This window comes from Erithacus rubecula (assembly GCF_903797595.1).
Source record: "Erithacus rubecula genome assembly, chromosome: 6".
In the NCBI taxonomy this organism is placed as follows: Eukaryota; Metazoa; Chordata; class Aves; order Passeriformes; family Muscicapidae; genus Erithacus; species Erithacus rubecula.
In genome coordinates, this window is record NC_136688.1 from 21,316,134 (window position 1) to 21,343,971 (window position 27,838).

Below are 27,838 nucleotides of genomic sequence, written 5' to 3' on the forward strand. Positions count from 1 at the left end.
AAAAGTGACTTCTAAGTTCTGCCTTTCAAACAGAATGCTTTTATTTGACTATTTAACTGTGCTATAGATTCCTTTGCCTTAGAAAAAATGAGGTATAACAGTAATTTATTTGTTCTATGGTCAAACTGCTTTTGACATTTTTCAGGAGGAAAAACATATGATGAAAATATAAGAATACTTGATTCCTTCAAATCTTTTCATTCTATTTAATCACTTGCAAAATAATGCTGCTCCTTCTTTTTATTGGCTGTGAGTCCTTTTAAGGGGTGGAGTTGAGTTTGAAGCCTTCAGGCTTTATGGAAATACTCTATCTACAATAAACATGCCTCCTAATTTAATTTCCACCTGACATGTAGGCTGCATGGAACAGATTGTGCATGGCAAGCCAAAATTGATTATTGAGCACTGGATCTGTGCAATCTGAAAGTGAATTTTATTCTCTTCACAGGCAAGGTGGTTTTGGGAAGCATATTTTCGATCGATGAAAGCGATTGCTCTTGCTACTCTTCAGATTATCAATGATAGAATTTACCCATATGCTGCCATTTCTTATGAAGAATGGAATGATCCTCCAGCTGTGGTAAGTAAATTCATTCCATTTACTTGTAAAACAAATTGTGGTTTTTGTTTTTGTTTTCTTATATAAAAGGTATGTGCTATGAAACTTGGTAGTAATTCTGCTTCTGAGTTGGTGTGTGTATGGGTTGTGCTGCTAACTTGCACAGATGAAGCTAATATATTTTATGACCACTGGCAAAAAATAACTAGCAGTTCTTTTTATGTCCCTGGCATTAAGATGAGAAATTTTAACTTTTGTTATTGCACTCATTAAATTGCTTCCTTGTTTATATTTTGATTCATTTATTTTTCCTTGATGCACACACACACACTTTATTTCTGTTTAATTCAGGGAGAGTTTGGAGCACTGTATATATTTGGACACAGTCTGTATGACTACAGAGAAAATAGTGGAAATCCTGAAGATCTCAAAAAATCTGCAGGGATCTTTCATATAGTTCCATTGAAATAGCTAATTGTTCTAATGCCTACAGTTTTCTCCATGTTATTTCTTAACAATTTCTTTTATACAGAAACTGATGATCAAAGTTTTACTTTTTTTTTTTTTTTTTTGCCTGTTTTTAGTTTAATTTAAAGTTTCAGTGGTTGAACTCACTTCTGTTAAGAAAAAACAGTGCAGTGTTAATTAACCTCCTGCACCAAGCAGCTGGTTCTGATTTTTTACTATATAAAAGCCTGTAGATGATTTTCACTCATAATCAGTTAATTTTCTCTGTGTCAAAATAGAAAAAAATAGTTTTGTTTTACTAATAAAACCAAACTTGTTAACTATCTTGCTTTATGATTGTTTAGAGAAAGAAAGCTGGGTAGGAGTACTGGGTAGGGAGGTAAGTGTGTTTTACTTCAAACTCTTCAGACTAACTGAGTGTGAACACTTGCTGATGAAGAGTTAGAAACTTATTGCTGTGCTTCAGAAGTTGTGTTTCCATTGCCTAGCCAAAGACATTAATAATCTCCTGTTGTCATTTCTTGGGGAGGAAATGTGGCCCTGGTTAGTATTTAAGGAAGAAATTAATCTACATGAGTGTGTACTCCACAAGAAGGGAATTAGAATATCTTAACATCTTTACAGTTATGGTGGCAGAACCAAGCACCTTTAAACACACTAAGTGAAATGAAGAAAATACTTTAGGGATTACTCAGTCTTTAAAGGGAATCTAAAAATGTCTCCTGGATTCTCTCCTATACTTTTGATTTTTTATTATTTTTTTTTAATAAATGCACATAGTCAGAATTGTGAAGTTGTCAGCTTGTTGGGCAGTAATAATCTGCTTGAGGCTCTCTCATCTAGCTCCTGCCTTATATCCATTCATAGCACTGTTACAATTTCTCATCACCCTGGAGAAGTATTAGAGTTGGAAGGACTTACATATATTCATTTGAGGTAGTAGAAAATGACAACTATATCCTCTAAGTTTGATAGGAAGGCAAAGGAACTAATGTCCTTTTTCTTTACAATAAAATTGCTGTATTCTTCTCTAAATAAACTCCATTACTGAAGCTTTTAAAGAAAATTATTTCAGGTCAGACTCAGGGTTAGGGTATAGCTAATTGTTAAAATAAGCACCTGTGAGTTAACATTAATACCACAGTGAATATTGTGAGTAACTGTCATAAATTCTTATGTTACTGGCTAGAACTAACCTCCAGAACTTGCAATGTGTATTCTACTTTCAAATTCAGCCGACTCAGCAGCAGTTCCTTCAGCTCTGTTTGTTGTTCCATGTGGTGTTGTGGTCAGTGGGGATTAAGTGCCATGCTCTTCTGTGTGCTTTTGCTCCTGTTACGTGGTTTTCATAGTAACACAAAAGTGCAGAAAAAGTATGTAGAAGCTGTAGGTATGTTAACAAGAGGTGCAGAGGTGCAATCACTGTTTTAAGGGCTTACTGAAATTTGCCAGAAATTTCTTTAATCAGTACAAGGCTATTCATAGACCTCAGATCCCTGTGCTCTGAGTAGTGAGGTTTTGAAAATGAGAGTACAGATTTGCCTATGGAATATCTATATAGGAAAATGCCAGTTTTAAGGGATTTACTTGCTAGGACAAATTCACCTGTCTAACAGGAAGAAGAACTTACTGTGCAAGATTATGCAGAGAAGGATACTTAAAAGGAGCTCTTGGCCATGATTGCTTACCTGCATGCCTCCTTTTTTTAAGGTGGGGGTTTTTTGTGTGTGCTTTCAGGGAATACTTTTGCTTAGCAGGTCACTAGAATCCTGAGAAGTAACAGAAAAAGTTGGGTAAAATGTCCTGGTTACTAATTGTTGTGCTGCAGCTGCTTCAGGTGTTAGATGAATCAGTATAACCATAATTTCTACTTTGACAATTAAAATGGTTCATAACTCTCCAGGTGCACATTATAATTTGCATTTTGTTGAAGTATTGCAGCTTCATGTGTTTGCTTCCAGAATTAGATTCCTCATCTGATTTCAGTCTATTTTCTATTTTTTTCTATAGTTCTGCTGTTCAGTATTTTGATTGTAGTACAGTAGAATAGATACTGAGTAAGCAAACACTTAGCAGATGGCAGCATGTAAATATGCTAGATAAAAGAGATTTTTAGAGGTCTCAAATGTTCAATTTAGTTTGTAACAGCAGCACATATGAAAAAAAAAGCTGAGAAAGCTGCATCTTTGACAAAAGGCTGCCCCAAGCTTCATGTCAATTGCAAAGTAGGATTTATAGCCTTCTATTTGCTTTTCTTTGAGCTCAGATACTTCAAAATAGGACTTAAGACACATCTGCTAGCATAATAATGATTACATTGTTTTTTACTGCAAAATTGAATTGATTGCATTGACTTTTGTATCCTCCATTTGAGGGGATGGCTGTTACCTTGTACAGTCAGCATGAAAATGATACTCCCTTAAAATCAGTGAGGCATACTCATAGCTAGATCTGCTCATGGATAAGCTTTATTCCTGTTCCTGAGATAATTCTCAAGTCCAACACAAAGAAACATCAGCCCATCCTGTGTTGAGTTTGTAGTTTCCCAAACACTTTAAACCATTATAGGAGATACTGCTGTCCAAAGCAGCAGTCCTGCACTCTACTACAGTTGAGCAACAGTTTCTTCTTTCATGTGCAACCTTTTTTTTTTATATATTTCTATTTCACTTGAGGTGAATTAACCAAAATAATGTTCCTTATATAAAACTTACCAGGCCAGAGAAAAAATAAAGAGTGGGGGTGTGTGCAAAGGAGGGACTGGATGGCTTGAAGGCTGCTTTTCTTGGCATTGGTTTGACTTATATTGGCTCAAAATATTAGTGAGACTGTTGCCTGAGTATCTTCACCAGAGTGTCAATCCAGCAGTGGTACAGGAGGGTGTTTTTCCAGGAAGGAATATAAGGTATGCAGAAGATAAATGCATATACAGTTAGTTCCATACTTAGTACATTGCAAAGGGAAGTGATCCAAGCAGTTTTTATGTGTTTTTATGGGCTGACTGAAGACTGTTGGCCTTTCTCAAACAAAATAAGAGTTATAAAGTGGATTATTTTTCTACTTATTCACTGTCCTGTTGAGGAAATGGAAGACTAGTAGCATATAACATGCTAATATGTTATGGAATAGTACTTTGAATAAAAACGCACTATGACACATTTCCTCCTTTTAATGAAGAGGAGCAAATGATACTTTGGGGGCCTGAAATTCATTGCTGGACTACTCAAGCCCTTTATGTCTCAGACAGTCTTTTGTTGCAAGCATGAGAGTTTAATGTATTTTGTATTTTTTGGCCCAACCATTATCCATTAGGCAGAGGCAATCAGTTACGTCCAAGTAAACCAGAAAATGACTGATTCTCCAGTGTGTGTTTTGATGGTTACCAGTTTGGGCTGGATTAGAAATAATGGCTTGGGCTTGAGATGTGATCTGTTACCTTCAATTAAGTACTTTGTTATGCTCTGATAGAGGTAAATTACTTCCTCACTTGTGCTTCGTTGTAGATTGCTTAAATTCTTCTCTTTGCTTTATACCTCACTAATATATGTGGGTTCCTGAAAAATGAGTAAGACAGATTTTTTTCAGAATTCTTCAGCTGCTTTTGTTGAAATTCTTTCAAGCCTGTTTATAATGTAGTCCTATGAAACATTAGATCGTTTTTTTTGTCAGAGGCTGCTTTTGAGCTCTGACCTTGGATGATACAGACCAGAGTTTAATAATCACTTGAGAATATCAGTATGTGAACAATAAACATACCAGATTTCATTTCTTCCAGTGAGGCAGAAAACAGCACCATCATTTGGTGTAAACTAAAATAGCAGAATTTTCCTAATGCCCAGAATGCCATTCATTTAGCAAAGCCTAAGTAGGATGTTCATTTACTGAATACTTTGTGTGTCCTTCCATTTACTAGGCACTTGATGCTTGTTAAAAAATTTAACTATTCCTAACCTCTATGACTAATGTTTTATAGTCCTCAGTCTACAGAAAATGCTACTGTTATAAGTGTTCTACCCTCCTAGCACTATTTGTCATCTCCAAAGCATTAAGCAAATACTAGCATACATTCTTTTATCTACTTTTAAATGAGAACAAGCTAACTTTTTTCTGGGAAGTGAATATCTGGTATTTTTTCCATTGAGCGATATTAGATTTCTGTTTCTGCTGTATTTTCCAGCTACTGGTGTGATGGTTTCAATCAGCTGGGTCAAATAATGCTTTATTTATTATGTTAGAAAATAAGTATTCTTTTTTATATTAAATAAATTCCAGTTTATTGATTTGTGTGTGTGTGTGTGTTGGGATTATGGACTGTTTGAATATACCATGTGTATTCAGATGTAAAGTATTGGTATTTTTATATGAGTGTGAAACATGACTTAACAGTTGGTTCTTTAATTTACCTACCCAGAGGTTAGGTTCTTACACAGTGGATTATTTTACAGTAGATAGAAGTTCCTATCTATTTGTGGCTAATTTTTTTTTGTGAGGAGGGTTTATGATTTTCCTTAAAACATGAAATGATGGCTACTGCAACTTTGTTTGTAATTCTGTTGGGTGTAAGCTCTTTGGTTGTCTCTGGACAAGTAAAGAGGGTTAATTCCTTTGGGTTTGCCCTGTGACCACTTGGGGATGGGAAGCAGGATGAAATACTTTCTCAAAGTATTTAATAGAAACTTACCATAAATAATTGGAGAAAAATAGAATAAATCACGGCTTTTTTTGGTCTGGTAATTCATAATTGAAACCATATTGAGGTTAGATTGATTTTAAGAACCATCCAGCTGAAAAAGCCTTAACCACAGTGGCAGGGGATATATCTCTGTTTTGCTTAGATGTATAGGACTGCTCAGTTCAACACACTGCTATCCTTACCTCTGTGATTTTAAAAGATACTGAATTGTTCAGACTATGGTTTCACTGATAGGTGGTTTACAACAAGCAGGCCAGGTGTTGAAAATAGAGTATAGGGGTGGGAAAGCTCACTGTCTTCTTCATGGGAGCAGTGAAATTTTATTCTTCTTAAGTGCTGTTGCTGAGTTTTCCCACTAAATGATAGCTGGGAAGTTCTTGATTCTTCTTTAATATGGAACATTTTACACAGCCTTGTTTTCCCAGACACCATTCTGTGATGTCGTTTCTACTGTGTGCAATGTATGTTTCTTCAAGTCTCTTTCAATGGGGAGCAACCAGTTAAGAAGTTTTGGGGCAGGACTGAGTCTTTGTTGTCTCTGATGCTTTTCAAATGTCTTTGAGGCTCCACAGAATTTGAATATTAAGATTGTCCATTTCTCAGTCCAGTTGTGTTAATTGATGTTGTGAAGCTCCCACCTATCTCCCTTCTGCTGAGAAAGATCTCTTATAAATTTCCCTGCTAAGATGAACTGGAATATTCTACATCAAGTCCAGCCTGAAACTTCCCACATCATGTGAATTCAGCTCTCTTGATATATCATCCATAATGTATTTATTTTTCATAAAGCAGAATCAGGTTGTTTTTCATAACCAAGAGGGAGGACAGTATTTGATTGAGCTATAGCAAAGGAAGATGCCTTGTTTCTAAGGCATTGTTACACATGCACACTTGTAGAAGGCATGCACAGGACAGTGCAGCAGTCTGAATCCTTATGTACATACATAACCATTCCTGATTTTTCCTCTCTTCCAGCTTCAGGCTGCTCCCAAGTTCTCACTGTCACTCACATTGCAGTACTTTGGATTTTCATATGAACTGCAAGGATCTGTCAGACAACTGAGACTGCGAGACTTAAGGGACGTAAAATTACTCTTAGGAAACTAGCATTTCAATTTGAGCCTTTTTGCCTATAAAAATGGTTCACAGCAAGTAACCTATTAATCTTGGATTAATTATCCTGGCCTCTCTAATGATATTAGCTGGGAGGGTGATAGTAAAGGGTTGTCTTATCCGTAGCTGAGTGTCAGCACTTTGTCAAAGAAAGGTGATGGATGGTCAATCTACTGTTGCTGTTTGCTCTCTTCTCTGAGAGTGAAAGTTCCTGTGACTTTCCATCAAGAATGTTAATAAAGATGGGAATGGAGCAAATGTGCCTTCATCACTTGGTTGCTTGAGCAGTGACTGGGAGAGCCCATCCCTATGTCATTAGCCATTTCATGCTTTGCTGCCATAATGGAGATTTAATTAGGTTGCTGTTGTATTAATTGCCTGTATGGTTTGCTTTTCCCAAGCAGAAATCTGGAAGACTTTAGCGAATTATGGAGGCTTGAATTTGCCTGATTTCCTGCAGAAAGTGGGGTCAATAGGTCTCAGACTGTAGACACACTCTTCAGGCAGGCAGCAGGGGGTTGGCTCTTAATGGCACTTGAGAGATGCTTAATTGCCTTTTTGAAATGTTTTTCTCAAATGAGAGGCATGGTTCTCCCATCCATTAGTGTGTGTCTACAGGGTTTTCCCTCCATCATCCTTTAGTAAATGCAGAAGCAGAACCTCCTTAAAAGTTGCCTTATTTTTCCTAAGTTATGACTAGCAGAAAATTTTCATGCCTTTCTGAAAGTAGTAGAAGCTGGGATTTAAGGAATGTACCTAAAATTTAGGTTTATAAGAGAAATTCACTACCATTTTAGGTACATATGCATGTGTATGCACACATATGCATGATATATTTCTTTCTGTAAATACCTAAAATAGTCTTAGATTATGGAAAAGGAATAATCCTTTTCAAAAGATATTATAGCAAGCAATTTGTTAGGAAGTGCTGTGAACAGAGAGAGAACATTTCTAGAAAAACTTCAAATGGGAGCCATTAATCCAGGTAGCAATTCTTGCCCATAAGTAAAATAGAACATTGTCTGCAGATGGCTCTACCAGTTATTTCTTCTTGTAGGACACAAACATAATATTTTCTTGGCACTCTGATTATAATGTTAAACCTCTGTTTCAAGTATTAATGAAAAGAGGTTTCTCAGAGTTGTGTTAAGATGCTGCTTGACATTACCAGGGTCATTTGGGTAATAGCAGTCTTGGGGTGGGGGTTGTGTGAAAACAAGTCTGTAGTAAAGCTTTAATGAGGTGGATTATGCTCTGGTACCATTTAGATTGTGATTTGCTGTAGGAATTATTGAAGCTACAGCAAAATCAGAGGGCTGTCCCCATCTGCCACTAGTCATCTTGAACAACTAGCAAAGTATGTACAAAAGCTTTAATTTTAGAAAATTTAATAATCTGAAAGCAGATTTTTCTCTGCACATATCAGTTGCTGAAGTGATGGATGTATATTTTCTGTATTACTGAGTGTGCTTTCACAGGTAGCCATGTCTCTTTCATGAATCAGAGTTCCATATTGTACCATTACTGTATCTACATTATTCTATTTTTCCTCTTGGGTTAAAACTAGAACTTTGTGTTTTCCATTAGGATCCTCACAAGCAGTTTAAGATTAATGCTGCTTTTACCAGACCTGATAAAGTGTGTGTAGCTGAAGGCCAGTCTGTCTTTCCAACTATTTCAGGAAGTCTACTAAAGCATATTACTCCTACTGACAGGTCCTTGCCTGGCACATACTCTTAGACCATCCTGGACAAAAGAGTGTGCCAATGTTGTGCTTAGCTTTTCCACCTTAGATATTTATCCCCTCTTCAGTTTTGATTTGTACATAGAAGGAAATTGTATTCGCATCATATTTTTTTTTCATCCTTTACCAAAATGGTCAAAATGTTATGATGTCTTTTATTAAATAGGCTCTTTATTCTCCTCATCCTTGAAGCCATTCTAGTTAGAGGTGTCTAACCATTAAACACAAGGAAGGTGATTGCTGGGTGCATAAAGTTAACCAAAGACTAAATAGGGAAGCAGAAATTTTCAAAGTTTGCTTCTCACAAATATGACCTTGTAACTCTGAGTTTGTAAAACTTGCTTTACTCCTGGTACAAGCAGGCTTATGGTATGAGTTTGGCTGGAGAACTTCACAGTATTTCTGTAAGCTGCTGGCAGTTGCTAACCTCTTACAAGTATTCATAGTTTTTACAGGCTAGGATTCAAAACTTCCTTGCAAAACAGCATCACTCAGTTTCTGCTTTCCCAACTCCCCTTTTCACCTTGTCCCAAAGGGTTTGGTTTTTCCCTTTGCTTCTCTGTCCGACCTCTGCTTGGAACATCATTTGGAATGGAAAATTTGAGACTAAAATGCTGGTGTTTTCATTCTTGTCAAATGGTCCCTTCACTGCTTCCTCCCCCATGTTGTCAGCTCCAAAGGGGGTTGGCACATTCAGTGGGAATTTAGTTGTCTGTCTTGTCTTTTGCTGTCTGGGCTGACTTCCCTATGCTGTGTATTGAAGTAAGACCTTTAAAGTCTTAAAAGGGATGCCCTAGTTAAAATTCACATGGAGCAGATAACTCTGAAATTCATCTTTGAATCTCATGTATTTTTAGGGGTTTTTTTTGTGCAACAGGTTGTTTTTTTTCCCCATTGAACAAACTTTGTGGAAGCTAGTACGTTGCTCCTCTTTGTATCTGCTTTTTCCCTTTTTGCTTGGGTACACATTTCTTGCCAAGTTCATGGGTTTGTTCATTTGGTTTTGTTGTTGTTAACACTTTTTCACTCAGAAATTGTTGTGCTGATTAAGTTTGTTCATTGAGTCCTGACTATAGATATAAATGTCTTGAAATAATGACTAGTAAACGAGAATTGAACCATGCTAGCTGGGCTCAATTCACCTTCATTTTCCTTCTCCACAAATCTGTTTGCATCTTCCAATTTAGTTTTCATCTTAACCCCTCTATTTGTTTACAACATAACAGCTAGACAAAAATGAAAATTGGAATAAGAAAGAAATTGGAATAAAGGTTTTGAGAAATTGCCAAAGTCAGAATTGGAGAGTCAGACTGCCTGATCTGAGCAAATTACAAACCTAGTGGTTAGGGCCTGCCTATATGAATTACTCCCTACTGTGATAATTCACTTTAATCAAATTATTTTGCTGTTTTCTTGTTTTCCTTCACAGAAATGGAGCAGTGTGAGCAACCCACTCTTCCTTCCACTGATCCCACCTCAGTCCCAGGGTTTCACAGCCGTAGTTCTGACCTATGACCGAGTGGAGAGCCTTTTCCGGGTTATCACAGAGGTGTCTAAGGTGCCAAGTCTATCCAAATTGTTGGTAGTCTGGAACAACCAGAACAAGAACCCACCAGAAGGTAAAAACCCATGGGAGGGGTGGTGGAAGAAGGGGCATAGCATGTCTATTGACACCTGTTAAGAATGACCTCTCTTCTACATCACTTATTTTCAATAAGTATTTCATGGTTCTTTCAGAATAATCAGTTTGGATTTTTTGTGACAAAGTCTTTGGCTTCTCTTATTTCACTTTCAAAGTAAATAACAAGAAAAAAAAGCATACCAGTGGTTATGCTGCTAACTTCTGAATCAATAGTTATAAATACAATATTACAGGAACATTTCTGTCCTTAACATTTTTGGAGGGAGTAGTAAGGAGAGGCCTACTTTTGGTCTGTCAATAGTTGCTTTTATTTCTTTGTAGACAGACTTTTATCACAATGTGTATACTGCTGCTACTGGACTGTTTCTAGATCAATTGTGGTTCAAAGGAGCAAAGTAGTTTGAATGCTTGGAGCTAGAAAATAAGGCAATATTTTGATTGATTGATGAAAATTTGGGACATTTCAGGTGTCCAAAATAGAGTTTCCATAGCCCTAGAATATCTTGTGAAAATGGTAATGGTTACCCAGTAAGACAATACATAAGTGCCTATTTTAAAGTGTTTCTCTTTCCAACACATATGGTATACTGTGCTGCTCTTTGTAGTATGTGAGTGAATCTGGTGTCATCTGCGTGGTTTTTAAACTGTTTTTTAATTTGTGGTTATTTTAAAACGAGGACAGGCAATTTCCCAGATTATTTATATGTGTAGATTTTTGGAGCAAGGTTTTGGTTTCAAAGGTGTATTAATTACTCCAGTGTGAATTCAGTGATGTAAATCTCTCAATAATTTTATTTTCAGTAGCTGAGGTGTGCTTTGCCAACCTGACATACTGCTGTACTGTGTCTCCTTGTGCCAGGACCTCAGTCTCAGGCTACTCAGTCCTCACAGCTTGCTGTCTACATTTTCAAACTGAAGATCTTGATCTCATATTTTTTTGACTCCTTCCATGCAGTGTCATGTACACTCCATGGGCTGCTCTGTGTCCAACCAACTCCCTTCTTTCCCATCCCCAAGCTGCCTGCCTCATGAGACCCTGCTGCTCCTAATCTTTTCCCAGGTCCTCAGCTGGAAACACAGGTCCTGACATTAGTGAATTTCATTATGAAATCACCATGGAATAAATGGTAGGCCTTGCCCCATGTAAGGGAAGCTAGCTGGGCTTGGCCTTTGGTAATCCTCTCCAGTGCTAGACAGACTCTCCAACACTGCTCATTTTATTCCTGTGCTTACTATTCTTTAAGGTGACTTTCTTCAATTTCTGAACACCAGTACTAAAATCCTGAGCATTGTGCTAGGCAATTAAAGCCTCCTCTTCTCGTTCTGGGTTAAATACTGTAGCTATAGTAGCTGTATATGAGCCTGGTTCCCATGTGCTGTACATATGGATCTGTCATTCTCATCTGAAAATGTGGTGATTTTGTGGGACAAGAAATGTTGCCTTCTAGAAATACATGTTCCAAAAAAATGCTGTGTTGTGGATTCTTCTGTCTTCTGTAGGGAATGAAGTGTGCTGTTAGGACTCCTCACTTTATAATTCTCTTTCCAGAGGCTTCAGCTGCTGCTGTGTTCTACTCTTCAAGGTTAGTTATTCTGCATAGCAGCAAGATGAAATGTAGAAATTTATCCCTGACCATTTATCTTAACTTACCATCTCCTATGAGCTTCTCTGAGCCAATCTATTGCTACCATTCACTTGGATCATTTGCCATTTTGGCAACTTGCTGCAGTTTAAAGCAGAATAGCTTTATTGTTTACTTTTAAAAGTGTTCTTTATTACTTCTGGGCTAAATACCTCAGGTTTAGTCATATTTTAAATGTTTTACAGCCCTTTAGAGTAAAAATTGTTGTGTGTAAATTGATAACAACAGGAATTTTTGCAGTAAGTATTTCTTTTTTAAAAGCAAAAAGGTTTAGTGATATATACAGTTATGTGGTCACTGAGAATGGGTGGATTCAACCCAAATGAATTGTTTCCACATTTCCTTCAAATGAGTGTGAGATAGAGGAGAGTTCAAGCAATAGATCATTATAATAACCTTTTATTTTCAATCATTGTATTGATATTGAAAGCTAAAGTGTGCTCAATTTTTTTTCTGTCTTTATTACTGTTAAGTCATAAACTAGTTTAAAAAAAAAATCAACCTGTAGAGCTTAAAATTGTGGACTTGAGAGCACAGTTGAAAGCATAAGCAGTTTTGTCCTTGCATTAGCCTAAGCATTGCATTGAAGCAAATAACTATTTGTTTTTAGTGTCCCTTGTCCCTTTATTGCTGTTACAACCATTGTAATCTCTTGGCCTATGGCTAGAGAGAGGTCAGTTTGATTAAATGAACTTGTTTTATTCCAGATCCATGCAGGACATTCCACTTGGCTCTTCAGCCAGTCTCTCGTTCAGTCTGTCTATTAGTGATCCTAATCCTGGGACTTCAAAGCTTCTGCTGTTTATAGCCTGTTAAAGCCAGGAAGTTTCTGATGGATTAGAACAAGGAATGAGTTTGAAGTTTGTAATGTGCACCACTGTCACTGATAAAGGCTAGTTTATTACCCTACAGTAGTATCTGCACTTTTATGGCTATTCATTTTTAATTGGTTGTAGTAAAGCAGAGGTGCTTAACCTTCTAGAGCATCAAGTGCTCTATTTCTTGGTCCTTTCCATGGAAGGGACATGTGTCACTACAGAAGCAGATCTTGGCTTTTGTCATTGCAACTCTTTGTGTCTTTGATTTTTGCATGTGTAAGTGGGGAGGGCTGGGTGAAGAACATCCAAATTGCCTTCCTTAGTGAGTATGTGTGCTAAATTGAGGATTGGGTTTAGGTTTCCTGGTTGCAGCTGGCAAAGTGCCACACATGTGACATGTGGCCTTTCCTTTCTTTCCTCTGTCAACACCAGAAAATTATTGTAACTGAAAATATCATTATTATCAAAACAATATGCTATGCATTTGCAATAATGCCTTTATGTAATGATACTCATGACTTAAGTGCAAAACCAATTGAAAGTTAAATACTGTAAAAATTGTACAAAATTTAAGACCAAGCATCCCAGCTAAGAGGCTGTAGCTGATCTTGGCTGCTGTGCAGTGGTAACAGGTGTGGGGAGTGTGCAAAGTGTCTGGAAACAAACTCCTTTCAAACCTGGACCTCTCAGGACAGATGCATCTCTGATGTGACAGAAATGTTTTGTTATGCTGGTTGATAAAAAAAGTGAGCAGGTAAGAAGACAATGGATTAATTAAACACTTGACTGGAAAGTTTTCAACCAAATAGCCTGTAAAAATATAAAATTGGAAAGCTACATGTATGTAGGCTAGATATCAGTTGTAATTTTAAGATTTTTTTTTCCTTAGTCTTAAGAGTTTGTAAGGATCATATTTTTAACTTAATGTCTGAGAGCTATCTGGAAGTCTGAACTCATGGTTCTGTGTTTTCTTTAGAATCAGTGAAAAGAAACAAGATGAATTTATGAGAAACACAGATGTCTTGGGCAAAGACAACAAAGTGAAGTTAACACAGTGCTTTTGATGATAAAAATATTAAATCTTATATGTGAAATAGCAGAAAGAAAATATCACATACAATGATGATTCTAATCTGAAACCTCAAAACATTATAGAACCAGCTTGTTATCTTAAGTGCTCATTGAATTTAGGGTTGTGATCTCTTCTCTGTGTCTTTGGCTGAGATTTGCACAATTTCTCTGCCATGCATTGTATACAAGAAGCTCATCAATGCAGCAGTAATGTCATTCGGCCCATAACTGTGTGTGTAACATTAATAAAAATAGTAAAAGCCTTGAAATGATACAGGAAAAAAATCTTTTTTTTTTTTTTTCCCTCACTCACTCCAGATCTATTAAAATAAACATTGTGGTCCAAGTGCCTGGTGCTGGGAATATTTGTGTAGAAAGCATTATTTTCTCCATCAGCCAAATATTTTTTTTTCCTTTCATTCAGTGTGTTTTTCTAAATTGTTAATTCTGAAATTCAAGAAAATAGTCTGATAGAAATTTCCACTGATGTTTGTTTCAGACGAGTGAATAAACCACTTTGCCTACCACATAAATCATGTTACAACATATTTATTCATTCCTGTTAGTAAATATGCAACAAGCTACACATGATGTTTCAGGTTCAATTTTATAAACATGAAAAGTGTATTTTAAAGAGTGTGCATTTTCTGTTTAGCTGTGGATCCTGGAGCTAAGTTGCTGGTATGGTATTACTGAAATAATAATATGTGTATTTGATGCTGTTAATGGACAACATTGATATAAACTGCTGGGGCTAAAGGAAGTGAGTATCCTTTGGATTGCTGTCCCTTAAGAAAGTGTCATGTTTAAAAAAAAGTGATTAAAAACATCTTCAGTGACAGGTTTGGGTTTTTCTGCATATTTTGCCTTTGGTAGTTAGCACTGGTAAGGATGTTTTTTTAAACTCCTCTCCAAGTTTTGAATTAATTTGCTTTCTTGACAATGGAGCCATCTTCCTTGATTAGCTAGAGAACTAATTCATGGTGATTTTAGTCTTCTATAAGGCATATTACAAACATTTTGCAGCATTGCTTCCTAGGGAAATCTAGAAAGTTAGCATCTCAAACCCATTTTGTCAAACTGGGCCCTAGTGTCCTGGAAGAAAATATTCTGTTTTGTTATATACAAAAGGAATTCTCTGCATTTCTGTAGAACAATATAAACACTGTAATGTGGGTGGAAAGCACCTCTTTTGAACACTGAACAGACTTTTCACTCAGCCATAATGCAAGAAATTCTGATGTAAGTAGAGGTAGTATGCTTGATGTTGTTTCTGACAGTTTTTTTGAAACTTCAGGCTCCAGCTAAATTCTACCATTCAGTATTAGAGACCGAAAAATATTAATTGGGTTTCACTGGCAATGTTCAAATAGTTGCATTCATTCAAACTACAGCTAGAGTAAGCATCAGATGAGAGCTTGTACAAAAGTTCAGATATGAGAATTGAGTATGCTGCATGAGATTCTGTGCAACTGCAGGTAAAACAGAGCATATTTAGAGATGATTTCTGTCAGGCTTTTATCACTCTTTGTCTACCTTGCACAGCTTCTGGAAAGGTTTTTCCTTTTTGTATTTGCAAATGGGCTCCATAGAAGTTTTGGGAAGTCAGAGCATTATATGAATTAATGTTCTGGACTCAGGTTATCACTAGTCATGAGGTATTCTTAGTTCTTGTTATTGAGGCAGTAAAGCAGAAAAAGAATGTTTGTACAAATGTCTTTGTATGAGTCATCAAAAAGCTGTGATTTTAGACAATAAGTGGATTTTTTAAAATTTGTCATGTTGGTTTTGATACTGACAGGCATTCAATTCTTGCCATCAAGAGTGTATGCTGTATTTCCAGTTTCTCATTATCCTTACCTGCTGCTTCCACTGCAAATGCAACAAACCATATGCATTCAAGTATCACCTGCTATTTTTTGAACTTGATACTACTTAGAAGTGGTGTCCCAAGAATATTGCTTAGCTCTGCACAGTCACTGTACTGATTCTCATTTTCCTAGGCTGAGTGCTAAAACTAGGAATGGATGATTAGTATGCAGAGCAAGTAATTTCCTTTGTAAATATACTTCTGTCTGCTGACAAGATCAACAATAATGTCTGTGCTGCAAAAGGACTTGTCCAGATTTATTAACTTTCCAGTTTTTCAGAAGCAAGGATACAGGGAATTTAACAACACGATGGTGTGCCCTGGTTCCAGCCAGGACAGGGTTAATTTTTGCGGTCTGTACCACCTCACTATTCTGTACCTACCTCACTCATTTTGGGGGCAAGGAGTCTCTCCCCAGGGGAAGGGCTTCCTCCTGGTTGAGAAAATTTGGTGGAAGGAGCTGTCTGGCTTCCATGTGAATATTCTTTTTTCTTGTACCCTGTTGTTAATACTGTTGCCACTGTAACCACAGTGTTACTGTTCATTTTATCTCATTGCTGTTTCCAGTAAGATTTTACCTCTTCTTGTGATGCTTGCCTTTTCTTCCTCCAATTCTCTTCATCCTCCTGCAGCAGGAAGGGGGAAGGGAGAGTGAGAGAGGTGTGTGGTTTGGAGAGTCTTGGTGGGGGGCACTGAAATGGGGAGTACCATTCCCAAACCATGACACAGTGCTGTTTCTCTTTGAAAAGATATAATACATTCCATGGCAATATTGTGCTCTATTATTTTTAATGATCCCCTTTCATGTATGATGTAACAGTTCATTCAGTACAGAGAAACAGGGCTGGATTTCAGACTAAGAAGTCGTTTTTATATATAAACAATGTGTTTAAACAAGCTTATGTTCGTTACATTTTCATTACAAACATCTGATCACAAGCCTAGGGAGGTGTGGAAAATGAGAGAGGTTTTTTGTGTGAGAGGGTATTCCTTTAGGTTCTAATGTAGTTGCCTCTTTCTCATGACTGTCCTCCCTTCTCTTATTTACATGTTTTATAATTCATTGGCAGCAGTAGCTGAGAAATGCATCAGTAGAAGATGGGATTTTTTGCTGCTCTTTTATATGTGAGTGTTTTAACTGGGAATATAACCATGGCACCTTTTTATCCTACAGTTTAAATAATCTTGAAATCATGCTTGGAAGTTTTGCTGGGAGATGTGGATTTGCAGGACTTAATGGTGGAATTGTGGGCTGGCCAGAAACAGCCATGTATGTATGTGGCTCTTAGGGTCTGTAAGCCCATTAGGAGAGGGAGCTGCATTGGGCAAAGCTGGGAAACTACTGATTTTGTGTTTAGAGGACCACACACTCTTTTCTATGGGCTTCTCCAGCAATCAGTGCATCAGTAGTCCTAAATAGCACATAATGTCAATCATGACCTGAGTCATTATCAGAGAGCAAGTATAAGTGTTATTCACTCTTCTGTCATGATTATTTCAATATGACACCCAATAGGAAGTGCCTGTCATTCTCTTCAGAATCTTTATATACATAGACTTGTATTGGCTTCAGAGAGCTTTATTTCCAGAATTTGCCTCTATTTTCTGCTGCATCACAGAGCCCTCACTGATTTATTAAAAACTAAGAGTAGTCCCCAGTCCAAACATGCATTTTTACTTTTGTATGCTTAAAGGATCTCATGCCATGATGTAAGATTCTTAAACTTCTTTTGTGTTTGTCATAATCTGTTGAAGGTCTGACATATTGAAAGAATAAAGCCTGTGCTTTTACCTTGGTTATAGCAAAGTCTAGTAAACTGAGAATGTCCTCCATATAGGTTTTGCTAATGCTGAGGTTTCTCAGAACTTTCCAAGCAGTATCTGAAAATGCAAAGTCTGATATTACAAAAATGGCACACCCTGTTTCTGATTGCTCTTTAAATACAAATACTTTTCTTTTGTGGTCCTTCAAATATAGACAATTTTAACCTTTCTGATGGATTCCAAAACTTTGACTTCTGAAGTGGCAGTTGTCTTTTATATATATTTCTTTTGGAAATTAGCTCTGTGGCAGAGCTAATTTCTAATACTTGGATCTCTCACTGGAGACTGTTGTCCTTTACGATAATCAATTTTGCCCAGCTTGCCAGTTGGTACCCTGGTGTCATTGTGTCATAACATCTCCCATGTGCTTCCATCTCTGTAGGGGCAGCAGCCTCCAGTATCAAGTCAGCCTCTAGGCAGCAAGTAGTCTTGACATTTTGCATGCTGCAGAGTAACTGGTACCCTAATGTCTTATTCAAAGTTTCTCCAAAATGCTTATATTTTCTTTTCATTAATCTGAGGCTAAATTCAGAAACTTTATATTATGTTTCTCAAAGCACAAATATTTGACAGTAACATACCCAGTTGTTGAGAATTGGTCATTTTGAGAGACTTTCCAAGACCTTAGTAAATCATGTGGATTTAAGAGGATTTGCTGACATCTGAGATGCGTGCTGATTATAATTAGATTACATCTTCATTTTTCATACACTTTTCATTACTTTTTCTTCTATAACCATTTTTATGCAAGTGGCACATCTGTTAGTAAGCTATCAAATAGTGGATTTTTCAAAGGAGCTGGAAGTTTATTGCTTAAATGCATGCTTTTTTTTCTGAATTATTATTTTTTGATCCTAGAGAATTTTCAATTTCAATCTATGTTTCAATATATTCCTGCACTTTGTTGCACTTTGGTTGTTATTTTTTCAACGTGTAGTAGACATAAAACAAGAAAAGGCTGAATAAAAGAGTGTTTAACATGTATCAAATGCAAACTTTAAGGCTAAATATAAATACAAATTTACAAATGCATGAATATCTATGGCAATTCTGCTTGCAACTAAAACACTTGTAACAGTATTTTTGGAATCTATCAGGCTGTTAAAAATTATTTTATGCCAGTCCTGGGGTTACATTTGCATAATTATAGGCAATTATCCAGAGGTCTTTAAGAAGCTTGCAAACATTACATGGTCTGTAGTCTTTATGAGGCAATGACATCTGTCTTTGTGAGGTACCTGCAACTGTGTGTTATCATTTATAAAATGATACTTGCCCATTGTATGGTAAACCAGTAAGAAAGTGGTGGTAAAATCAAGAGTACTAATCTTCAATAAACAGTTCCAGGCATTCAATGTTATTGCCTCTGAGGTTACAGTGACTAGTAAGGTGAAAATTTTGGAATTTCAGTGGTCTCCTACTGGAATAATAATTTCAGATTCTGATTCATGTAGGGCTTTTAAAGACCTTACAATGCTGAGAATAAAATGAGCTCATAATGCTGTTTGGAATCAATGCTTCATTTTTGTGGTGGCCCCAAGGAGCTTGCTGTATCTCCTCAGCTGGTGGCTGACCATGGCTTCCCACTGGGATCCATCAGTGATGGGACTGAATCCTTCCAGCTGACTACTGGTCAATATCACAAGCCACTCTAGTGTGCCAGGGCTAATGCCATAAGCCTTCTACTAGATGGACAAGAGGTGAGTAAAACAGGACAAGAACATGCATAGGAGTCAAATGAAGACCATGGTCTACAAGATCACACAGATAAAAGTATATTTTCCAGACACATTTTCGACCTTACAGGAGAAAACTTGGGGTAGAGAGTGAATGCAAATTTTACCAGTAAATATGTGGTTTTTATGTTTGTTTGGGTTTTTTTTCTTTTTTTCTTTTTTCTTTTTCTTTTTTTTTTTTTTTTGGCCACCCATGCATGCCCATCCTCTTTTCTAAAATACAGCTCCAAGAAAAACTGACTTTTGAAGTCTTGCTGTGGTTTGGAAATATTGCTTTGTTTTCCCGAGTGAAGTAGTGTTTGCACTCTGGTGTCTTTTAGCAGTGTACAGATTTTTGGGTTTTTTGAGTGTTGTATGAGCTGTTAAGTCTGAGAGCCCCAGTGGCAATGAGGAGGTGGACACTTTTTCCTGAGAGCAAATTTTACTTGTACATGTGAGAATGAAGCAGCTTTTCTTCTTTCCCTGGTACTGTCTTCCTAATAAAACAGACTGATGGTGGAAAGAGTGCAAAACTGTCGTGGAGGCAGATCTGATTCAAGGTTATAATGGAATTGGAAGTGTGTGCACATAATTGTATCCCATCATTTTTGATGTTGTCTGTCAGCCAGCATTCTTCAGATCCTTCTGCTGAGAACAATTCCAGAATATGATCATATGTTGTTGTTTAAAAACTTAAACCATTTTCTCAGGTTAGAACTTCTCTTATTTTTGTCCTTACAGTAGCTTTTTTCATTGACACCTATTTCAGCTTCCACTTTTCATTCTCACAACACAAAAACAAGGATCTTATTTCCTTATGCTCTTTTCTGAATTTTTGTATTTGCTCCCTGTGTCCTAGTAGCTTTATTCAAACTTCCTATTCTTATGCTGATGACAATCATCTTACTATTCATGGCATTTGAGGCAGAAGGTGCTGTAAGACCCTCGAGTTGACCTGTGAATGAATCACCACATTGCTTTTCTTTTCAGTCCAGTGACTTCCAACTTGACTATATCTTCTATAATAATACCCAGTCTTGTTGAAAGATAAGATGTACAGAATCAACTGCTGTACTTTTTAACTTTTGCCAGAGGTTAACCACTGTTACTATTAAAAATGTGTGCCTTATTTATGCTTTGAATTTGCCTGGCCTTAGATTCCAGCCATTGTTTTTTGTTATGTCTTTCTCCAGTTTGTTGAAGATACATGTAGTTTTTCTTCTTGTGTAGAAGCTTGTACATGTTAATCAAATCTACTTTTTGTTCCTTTTAGTAAACTAAACTGATTGATCTACGTGTTCTACCAAAAGGCATTTTCTCCTGACCTCAGATAAATCATGTAATTCTTTTTTGCACCATTTTCAGTGTTTTAACATGGTTTGAAATACAAAACCAACAGAATTAAACAGTATTTTGGTATCTTTGTCTGTGTCTGCTTACAGGTAAAATTGCCCTGCCTTCTGCCCCCACTTCCTATTACATACCCATCTATATCTACAAAAATTAGATTAATCCATTCTGCCATAGAAGCATGCTGAGAACTAATGTCCACTCTGTCCCTTTAATCTTTTTCAGAAGCTGCCTTTAGGGAAAAAGTTGCCTTGGTCCTGGTGTTTAACTTTGCTTCAGATGTGTCAGTGTGTTTTTTGTTCAAATACACCTAGTTTACTAAGCAGTCCAGTCATATAGACTTAAGTAAACTCTGTGTGACTTTATTGTCCTCACTGTTTTTCATGTCTCCAGGCCTTTGTGTCACTTGCAGATTGCACTGGAAATGAATATGTATTTCAGACATGGAAATTCCCGTGGCTCCAGGGCCAGTATCAGTTTCTCTAGACTGCATTTACTACAGAATCAGGGAATGGCTGAGCTTGGAAGGGACTTCTGGAGATCAGCTGTCCAATGCCCCTCTCAAGCAGGGTGCACAGAACCATCTCCAGATGACTTTCAATATCTTCAAGAGTAGAGATTTCACAACCTCATTGGGCATCCTGTGTTAGTGCTCAGTCACACTCACTCTGAAACAGTCTCTCCTGATGTTCAGAAAAAAGCTCCAGTGTTTCAGTTAGTGCCATTGCCTCTGGTCCTTTCACTGGCCACCAGTGGAAGGAGCCTAGTTCTATCTTCTTTGCACCTTTCCTTCAGGTATTTGTAGATATTGGTGAGACCTTCCTTGAACCTTCTCTTCTCTAGGCTGAGTAGCCACAGCACTCAGCCTTTCCTTGTAGGGGAGATGCTCCAGTGCCATCATTACCTTCATGGCTCTTTGCTGAACTTTCTCCAGTTTGCCCACGTCTCTCTTGCTTTTATTTAAAATACTTTTTCATGAATAATTGCTTTTGGGATGCATCATACTGTAATAATGACTACTGTTAATTTTTGTGCTAGAAACTCTACATGGTTATATGTGTTTAGAATGAATGTTTGATATTCAGCCCTTACTTCCATTTCCTTTAGCTTGGTGCTCCATACTTGCACCTACAGTTATTCTTTTGTAGGAATAGAATAGAGTTGTGAAAATTTTTTAATATATGCAGAATCTGTTAACACTTAAAGTGCTACATGTTAAACATATAGGAATAAAAGGAAATTAATCCCATTGTAGAGTGAATTGGATCCAGTCTACAGGGGGTTTTGTTGCTGTTTAAATCCTCATTTGACTTGTGAATTTGAATGTTTCTGTACTCCAATGCTATATTATACTTGGAAGAATACTATAGGGCACAAGTTAGAATCCATTTGTATTTATCTAGTGTTAAATTGTCACTGTGACTTAAGACTTTGAAGATGAAAGAAATTGTTGAGACACAGAATGTACTCTGTAGCAATAGTGCTAAACATTTAATTGATATAATAAAATTTATTTTTCTCAGCCCCTGATAGAACAAACATTCTCAGTGAAATTCTTTATGACCGCTAGACTTGCAGTCAGTGATAGCATGTATACTGGTGCTTCAAATTATTTCAGTTGTAGTTGAGTCAATTATCTTTTCATGCTGTGTGTCCTAAACCAATACATATTGGCTCTGTGAGTGTTGCAAGTTGCTGTTTTGGACAAGCTATCCTCTGTGTAGCTGCCCATGAAGCTCTTTGTTGAGAAATACAGGGGGAAGTGTAGCTGAACTTCTGTCTCTTGTCTTCATATGCTCTCATGTTTGCTAACCTGAAACTGCTATAAATTCACCATGAAGAAGTGTTTGTTTAGATGAGAAGAAGAAAAGACTAAAGAGCAGCTGAGATGGATATGCAGACTCAGAAGTAAAGTATAACACAGAATTCTATTTCTTTTAATTTTTCTCTCTAGATTCCCTCTGGCCAAAGATTCGTGTTCCCCTGAAAGTTGTTAGGACTGCGGAAAACAAACTTAGCAACCGCTTCTTCCCTTATGATGAGATTGAAACAGAAGCAGTGTTGGCTATTGATGATGACATCATTATGCTGACCTCAGATGAACTCCAGTTTGGCTATGAGGTAAGAGAATTGGTTTTTCCCTGTCTCTTAGGCTGTCCACTTCAACATTGTGTATATAGTGTATATAAACTGGAGGAAGCACTGCACAGTCTATTGATTCAAATTGTTGCATCTCTCTTTACCATAACAGTTCAATGCTGACTGAAATTATTTTACAGATAGTCATTACTTTATTGAAAAACCTGCCAGCTAAGAGGTTTTCAGTAACTGACACAGAAGTGCCAAGAGACTCCAGAAAATGTTGTAGTGGAATTAGTGTAGTGGAAACAGTCTGAAGACTGAACTGCATTCTTCTTAACAGCTTCAGATAAATCAGAAATGCTAGCCAAGTGAACATGTCTTGATGGACAAGACAAGTTTCAGAGATTAAGTGTTGGGAACAGAGGAGGCCTCTTGAGGACATGCCAAAGTAAGGTGGAGTGCAGTGAAAAGAACCACCGAAGAATTTCAAGGAGGGGACACATGGATCATGCGCTTGAAATGGCAAAGCTTCAACAGCTGCTGTTGTCATGAGGGTATGGATGAAAGAAAGCTTGTCCCAATCAGTTACCCATGGCAGTAAAAAGAGGTGACAGTCTTCATAGGCACTTGAATTGTTTGTTAGAAGTACACTTGAAGCAACATTGTTGTCTTCCTTTGAATTAGGTGATTTTTTGTCTTCCATTTGTATCTGAGTGTATAACACAGTCCATAATCTAACATTACTCTTATATGTATGTATTTAAGACATAGATGCTGTATATGTAAACAAATCAGAAACATTAAAAAATTTAATACCATATTTTAAGAAAGCTTTGAATTATTTAGTCACACCTGTACATGCATTATCAACAGCAAAACAACACTGAGCTTCCTATGTGAGAGCAAGTACATGAAACTGTTACCTAAATTGAATGAAATTATGAAAACTGCTTCTCTAAGGTGGGGAAAGCCAGTGAAATATAATAGTTGCCCAATTTTTAGCAATCTTAAGTGCAGTTAAAACAAGATGATGTTTTTAAAAAATGTGTTGGAAGTATTTCTTTAACTTATGTACATGTGTGGTAAAATACTGCTCTTTCTCCCTCTTGAGTAAAAGAGGCTATTAGCAAGAAACAAGCTTTTGGACTCCAGAAATGTCTTATGTTGATGTAGGTATGCTGAAGTAATAACAAAGATGTTAAGTAGTGGAGACAGAGGTTTCATCTATCATGTGTGTCTCCAGAAAGGAAATACTTCTCTTGCCAGGTTAAGAGTAGGGGGTTGATACATGAGGTGTGAAAGATGGAGGGAAGAGAAGACAACTGAAGCAAGGGGATTTTGGCTACACAGACCTTCTCTATACTTTGTTGTCTATGCTGAATGTTTTAAGCACAGTACTGCAACAGCAGAGCAATCAAGTGCTGGCAGTTCTGCAAGCTGACTTACTTTTGCCTGTGTTGGTGCTTATAACTACTAATTTTGAGAGTGATCTGATGGGATGAAAGACAGCAGATCCATAATGTGATAATGTGCATGCTGTGTAAATCCTTGCCCCATTTGCAGCTTGATTTTCATAAAGCTGTCTCAAATAAAGTGACTAAGAGTAAGGAGTGACTTACTGAAGTCACCTAAGTGACTGTGTAAGTAGTTCTGCTAATGGCAGAGCAGGCTTGAAGGGCTTTGAAGTAAAGATTCAAACTGCAGCTGAGTTCCAGCTGTGTCAGCAAGAAGTTTTGCAAAGCAGAACCTTGGTTTTTATGTGTCTGAACTGTTAATTTTAATACCTCCAATGGACAATATCTGTAACATTACATATATTGAGTCTGGTCACTCACATGGAAAGGAGTTATCCTCAGAGAAACCAAAAATAAGGCAAAGAAAATTTGATGTGAATTCCCCTGTAGTCAGTGCAAGTAGGGGATAATTGGGACCTGCAACTGTTCATCTCCTAGGATTAAGTCCAGCAGGTCTGACAGTTGGCTGTGCTGGCTCCTTTCTTGGCCTTATGGCCATGTCCCTTAGTTGCAGGGACTATCTGAGTAACAGTCGTTTTTCTGTGTGTGAACATAACTGTTTGGACATGAGGTTGTTTAGTTTGGCAGACTGGAAACTATGTATTTTGCAGTTTTTTGCATTTTATTATAAATCCTATTCCTTTTTGATTCTGGGAAGTTAGTTTACTGCACAGTAATATTGATGGAAAATTAAAGTTCCATATTGAGAAAATAGTTTAAAAAAACCTATGAGTAATTTGAATTCTTATATTTTGAGTTTGGCTTCATCATCCCTACCCCCTCAGTAAATTAAATGAATAGAAATGTCTTTGAATACAGAAGCAGAGCAATTTATTCTAGAAATACACAGTTTTCCCCGTGTAGGGGGTGGGTGATGTAATTCCTACTCTCTGGCACAGAAATCAGGGGCTGAAGATTGATCTTTCCTGTCCTTGAGTGTCTGTGACTTGCTTGACAGGTCTGAGCTGGCTCCCAGATGTTTAAATTGTCCTCAGCCTGTGATAATTTATTTATCTGTTTATGTGTGTTACCAGAAAAGTATCTCTCAAACTCTTGACTCATTTGCAGGGGAATCCAGAGGGAACAGTAGCAGCATATAAGGTTACTAGAAAGTTTTCTTTTAAAAGTAGGTCTGCTTCTGCTTTGGTCATATGAAGGGCTGGAAACGTGACATTCAGTAATTTTCTTTTCTCTCGTGACATCCTTGAGACTTTGCATTTAAACGTGTGGCAAAAACCCCTCTGTCACACACTTGTCTGACTGCATAGAGCAAGCCTAAAAAAGCCCCAGTAAACTTTGATCTCTGTACACTTTCAGCCATAAAAAATTATAGTAACACTCAAAGTGTCAGGCATTTTTTACTTGTTAAAAGTGAACTATTATGGTAGAGTGATTTATTACCTTGCATAAATCTATTGGAGCAAGCAGAAAAATAGTCCCTGTGTGCTGCTGTGTTAAGGTAGCAGAAGAATACTCATGACATTCTGACTTTGAAACTTGGACACTGGAAAAAAACTGTTATGTCTCAGTAATTTTTTTTTCCCACTTAACTAAACTTTTGTGTTCACAGAGAAATTATCAGACCAAAGAAATGGAACAAGTATTTAGATTATCATAATCTTAAAAAATTAAAGCAGAACCACTGGCCACCTCTGAAGTGTTTGGTGTTTGGATACAAGGCTGAAATCAAACATTGTAGCATTCCCACCTCTGTGTCTCAGCTGGCCTTGAGGCAGATGTCTCAGCATTAAGTAATTTCTTATCACCTACTTATGCAGCACTTTGTCCTTACAGAGACAAAATATTTCTATTGGAGCAATAGTAAAAATAGTGTAAATGGAGATTATTGTTCTGAGCCTATGTTTTTTGTTCATAAAATGTACAGTTTGGTGCATTGCTAAATTTGCATTTTTCTGTTGAAAACTTTTGGCCTTCTGTTGGTAGATGATCTTATTCTGTCTCAGAATTGTTTTTCAGTGCTTCATATTGGAGGCATTCTTAAAAAAAATCTACTCTGTCGAATTGCTTATTTTACTAGGCTGAAATTTTCATGAAGTTTGAAATTCTTCCTTGCTCGTTTTGGCTTTAAACATTTTGTTTTCAGCATTCCTTTATAGGACAAGTACTATAACTGATTAACAAAAGAATTATTCACTGCTGACCACATTCAAAGCTCTTCTTCAAATTGGTGATATTTTACAAAATATGTGTGTGCAAAGTATCATGCATCTTTTAATGGACTCTGTGTTTACATTTTGCTTTTTTTTTTTTTTTTTTTTTTTACGTAATAGCACAGGCCATTCCTTTGAGGACTAGGAAAGAATTAAGAGTGGATGGGTCTCTGGAAGGCAGAAGGAGTACTGATAGGTTGAGTTTGTTTTATTTATAGAGAGCAGCCAGTGTTTCATTCTTAAAATGTTGTCATGGTAGCTTTAGAAATGCTGACTATTCTTCTGTTCATTAAATTTCTGAAATTGCATGTGACTTAATATATTCTACTGAATTTAATGCAGAAATGTTTGAGAATGTTTGTTTTACAGAAGGAAATTCCCTGTCCTTCTGGCTACATGGAGAGTTTGATATTCTGATGGCACAGCAAATTGCACAGAATAGTTGAGGCTGTGAGGCAGAAAGAGCTCTGGAGACATGAGGCTGGAGGGTGTTTTAGCTATGCTGCTTCTGGCACTTGGGAACTCCACTTGGAAACAAAATTACTATCGTTTCCTTTTGGTTTTTCTTACAAGACTTTTAGTAAAACTACTAAGTCACAACTTCTTTTTGACATTTCATCTGGGAAATGCTTCATCCAAAAATATTTGTCTTCAGGGTTGACTAGCAGAGTCTTTGGAATGACTTGTCTGCAAAGATGCATACCTCCTCTTCACTTGGCAACATGTTTTTCCTTGGATGTGTCTCTTACCGATATTAAATCAGGCCATCCTTCTTAGTCTGAGAAAGCTAATAAGATCACTGGCTAAAATGAAATGTATTCATAACAGACTAATAAATTATAGGCAACCATCAAATGGACAGTAGTACAAAATAGAGTGTAGTATTAGAATCATTACCACTATTTTTATTTTGAAAGCTTCCTTATAAGCAGTAGCTGTATATTTTAATTTTGGCACAAAGCATATGTATGGATTTGGGCAATGAGCTGGATGGAGCCAGTGGGAGCCTTTCCAGAATTACCATTGAATGAGCTAGCAGTGAACATTATGAAAAACCCAAGCTTTTCCACTGACTTTGAAAGCATTACTTACAGGGAATCTTTGTTCAAAACACCAAAGATATTCTTTAGATGCATCAAACTGACAATTTTCAGAGGCCAGCACATTTTTTTACAGGGTAGGGTTGATATTTAGAGTGACACAAAGACATCTGTATGAGCAATGTACATTATAGTTAGCTTTTATTTTATGTCATTTGGACTCTTGAAGATGACACCAAGGGCAAAAACTAGAAGGGATATGAATCCAGGGTTCAGTGTTGAGAAGGCACTGCAGTCCCGTGGGAAGCAGTAGCTGACTTTAATCTTTCTTTCAGCTGCTGTTAATATGCATGCCATTTCCTCTACAAGAATTCTTAGCCCAGTACGGTGCAGATCTGTAGTGTTCTGTCAAATCCTTTGTTGAGCCTCAGTAGCTTATGTGGTGGTGCCTTCCAACAGCTGGGAGATAGACATTTTAATATTCAGGTTTAAAACTAAATCATTAATATTTTTGAGTCCTG

At 37.0% G+C, this 27,838-nt stretch overlaps 1 protein-coding gene across 3 annotated transcripts in view; it reads left to right on the top strand.

The window, feature by feature from the left end:
* The window catches only part of EXT2 (exostosin glycosyltransferase 2), a 72,839-nt gene that overhangs the window by 32,519 nt on the left and 12,482 nt on the right, over positions 1–27,838 (top strand). For all 3 annotated transcript variants that reach the window (XM_079308483.1, XM_079308482.1, XM_079308484.1), the window contains 3 exons: positions 449–580; positions 10,007–10,196; positions 22,465–22,631. In XM_079308483.1, coding sequence (XP_079164609.1) covers positions 449–580; positions 10,007–10,196; positions 22,465–22,631 — 489 coding nt within the window. The remainder of the gene's footprint in view (positions 1–448; positions 581–10,006; positions 10,197–22,464; positions 22,632–27,838) is intronic.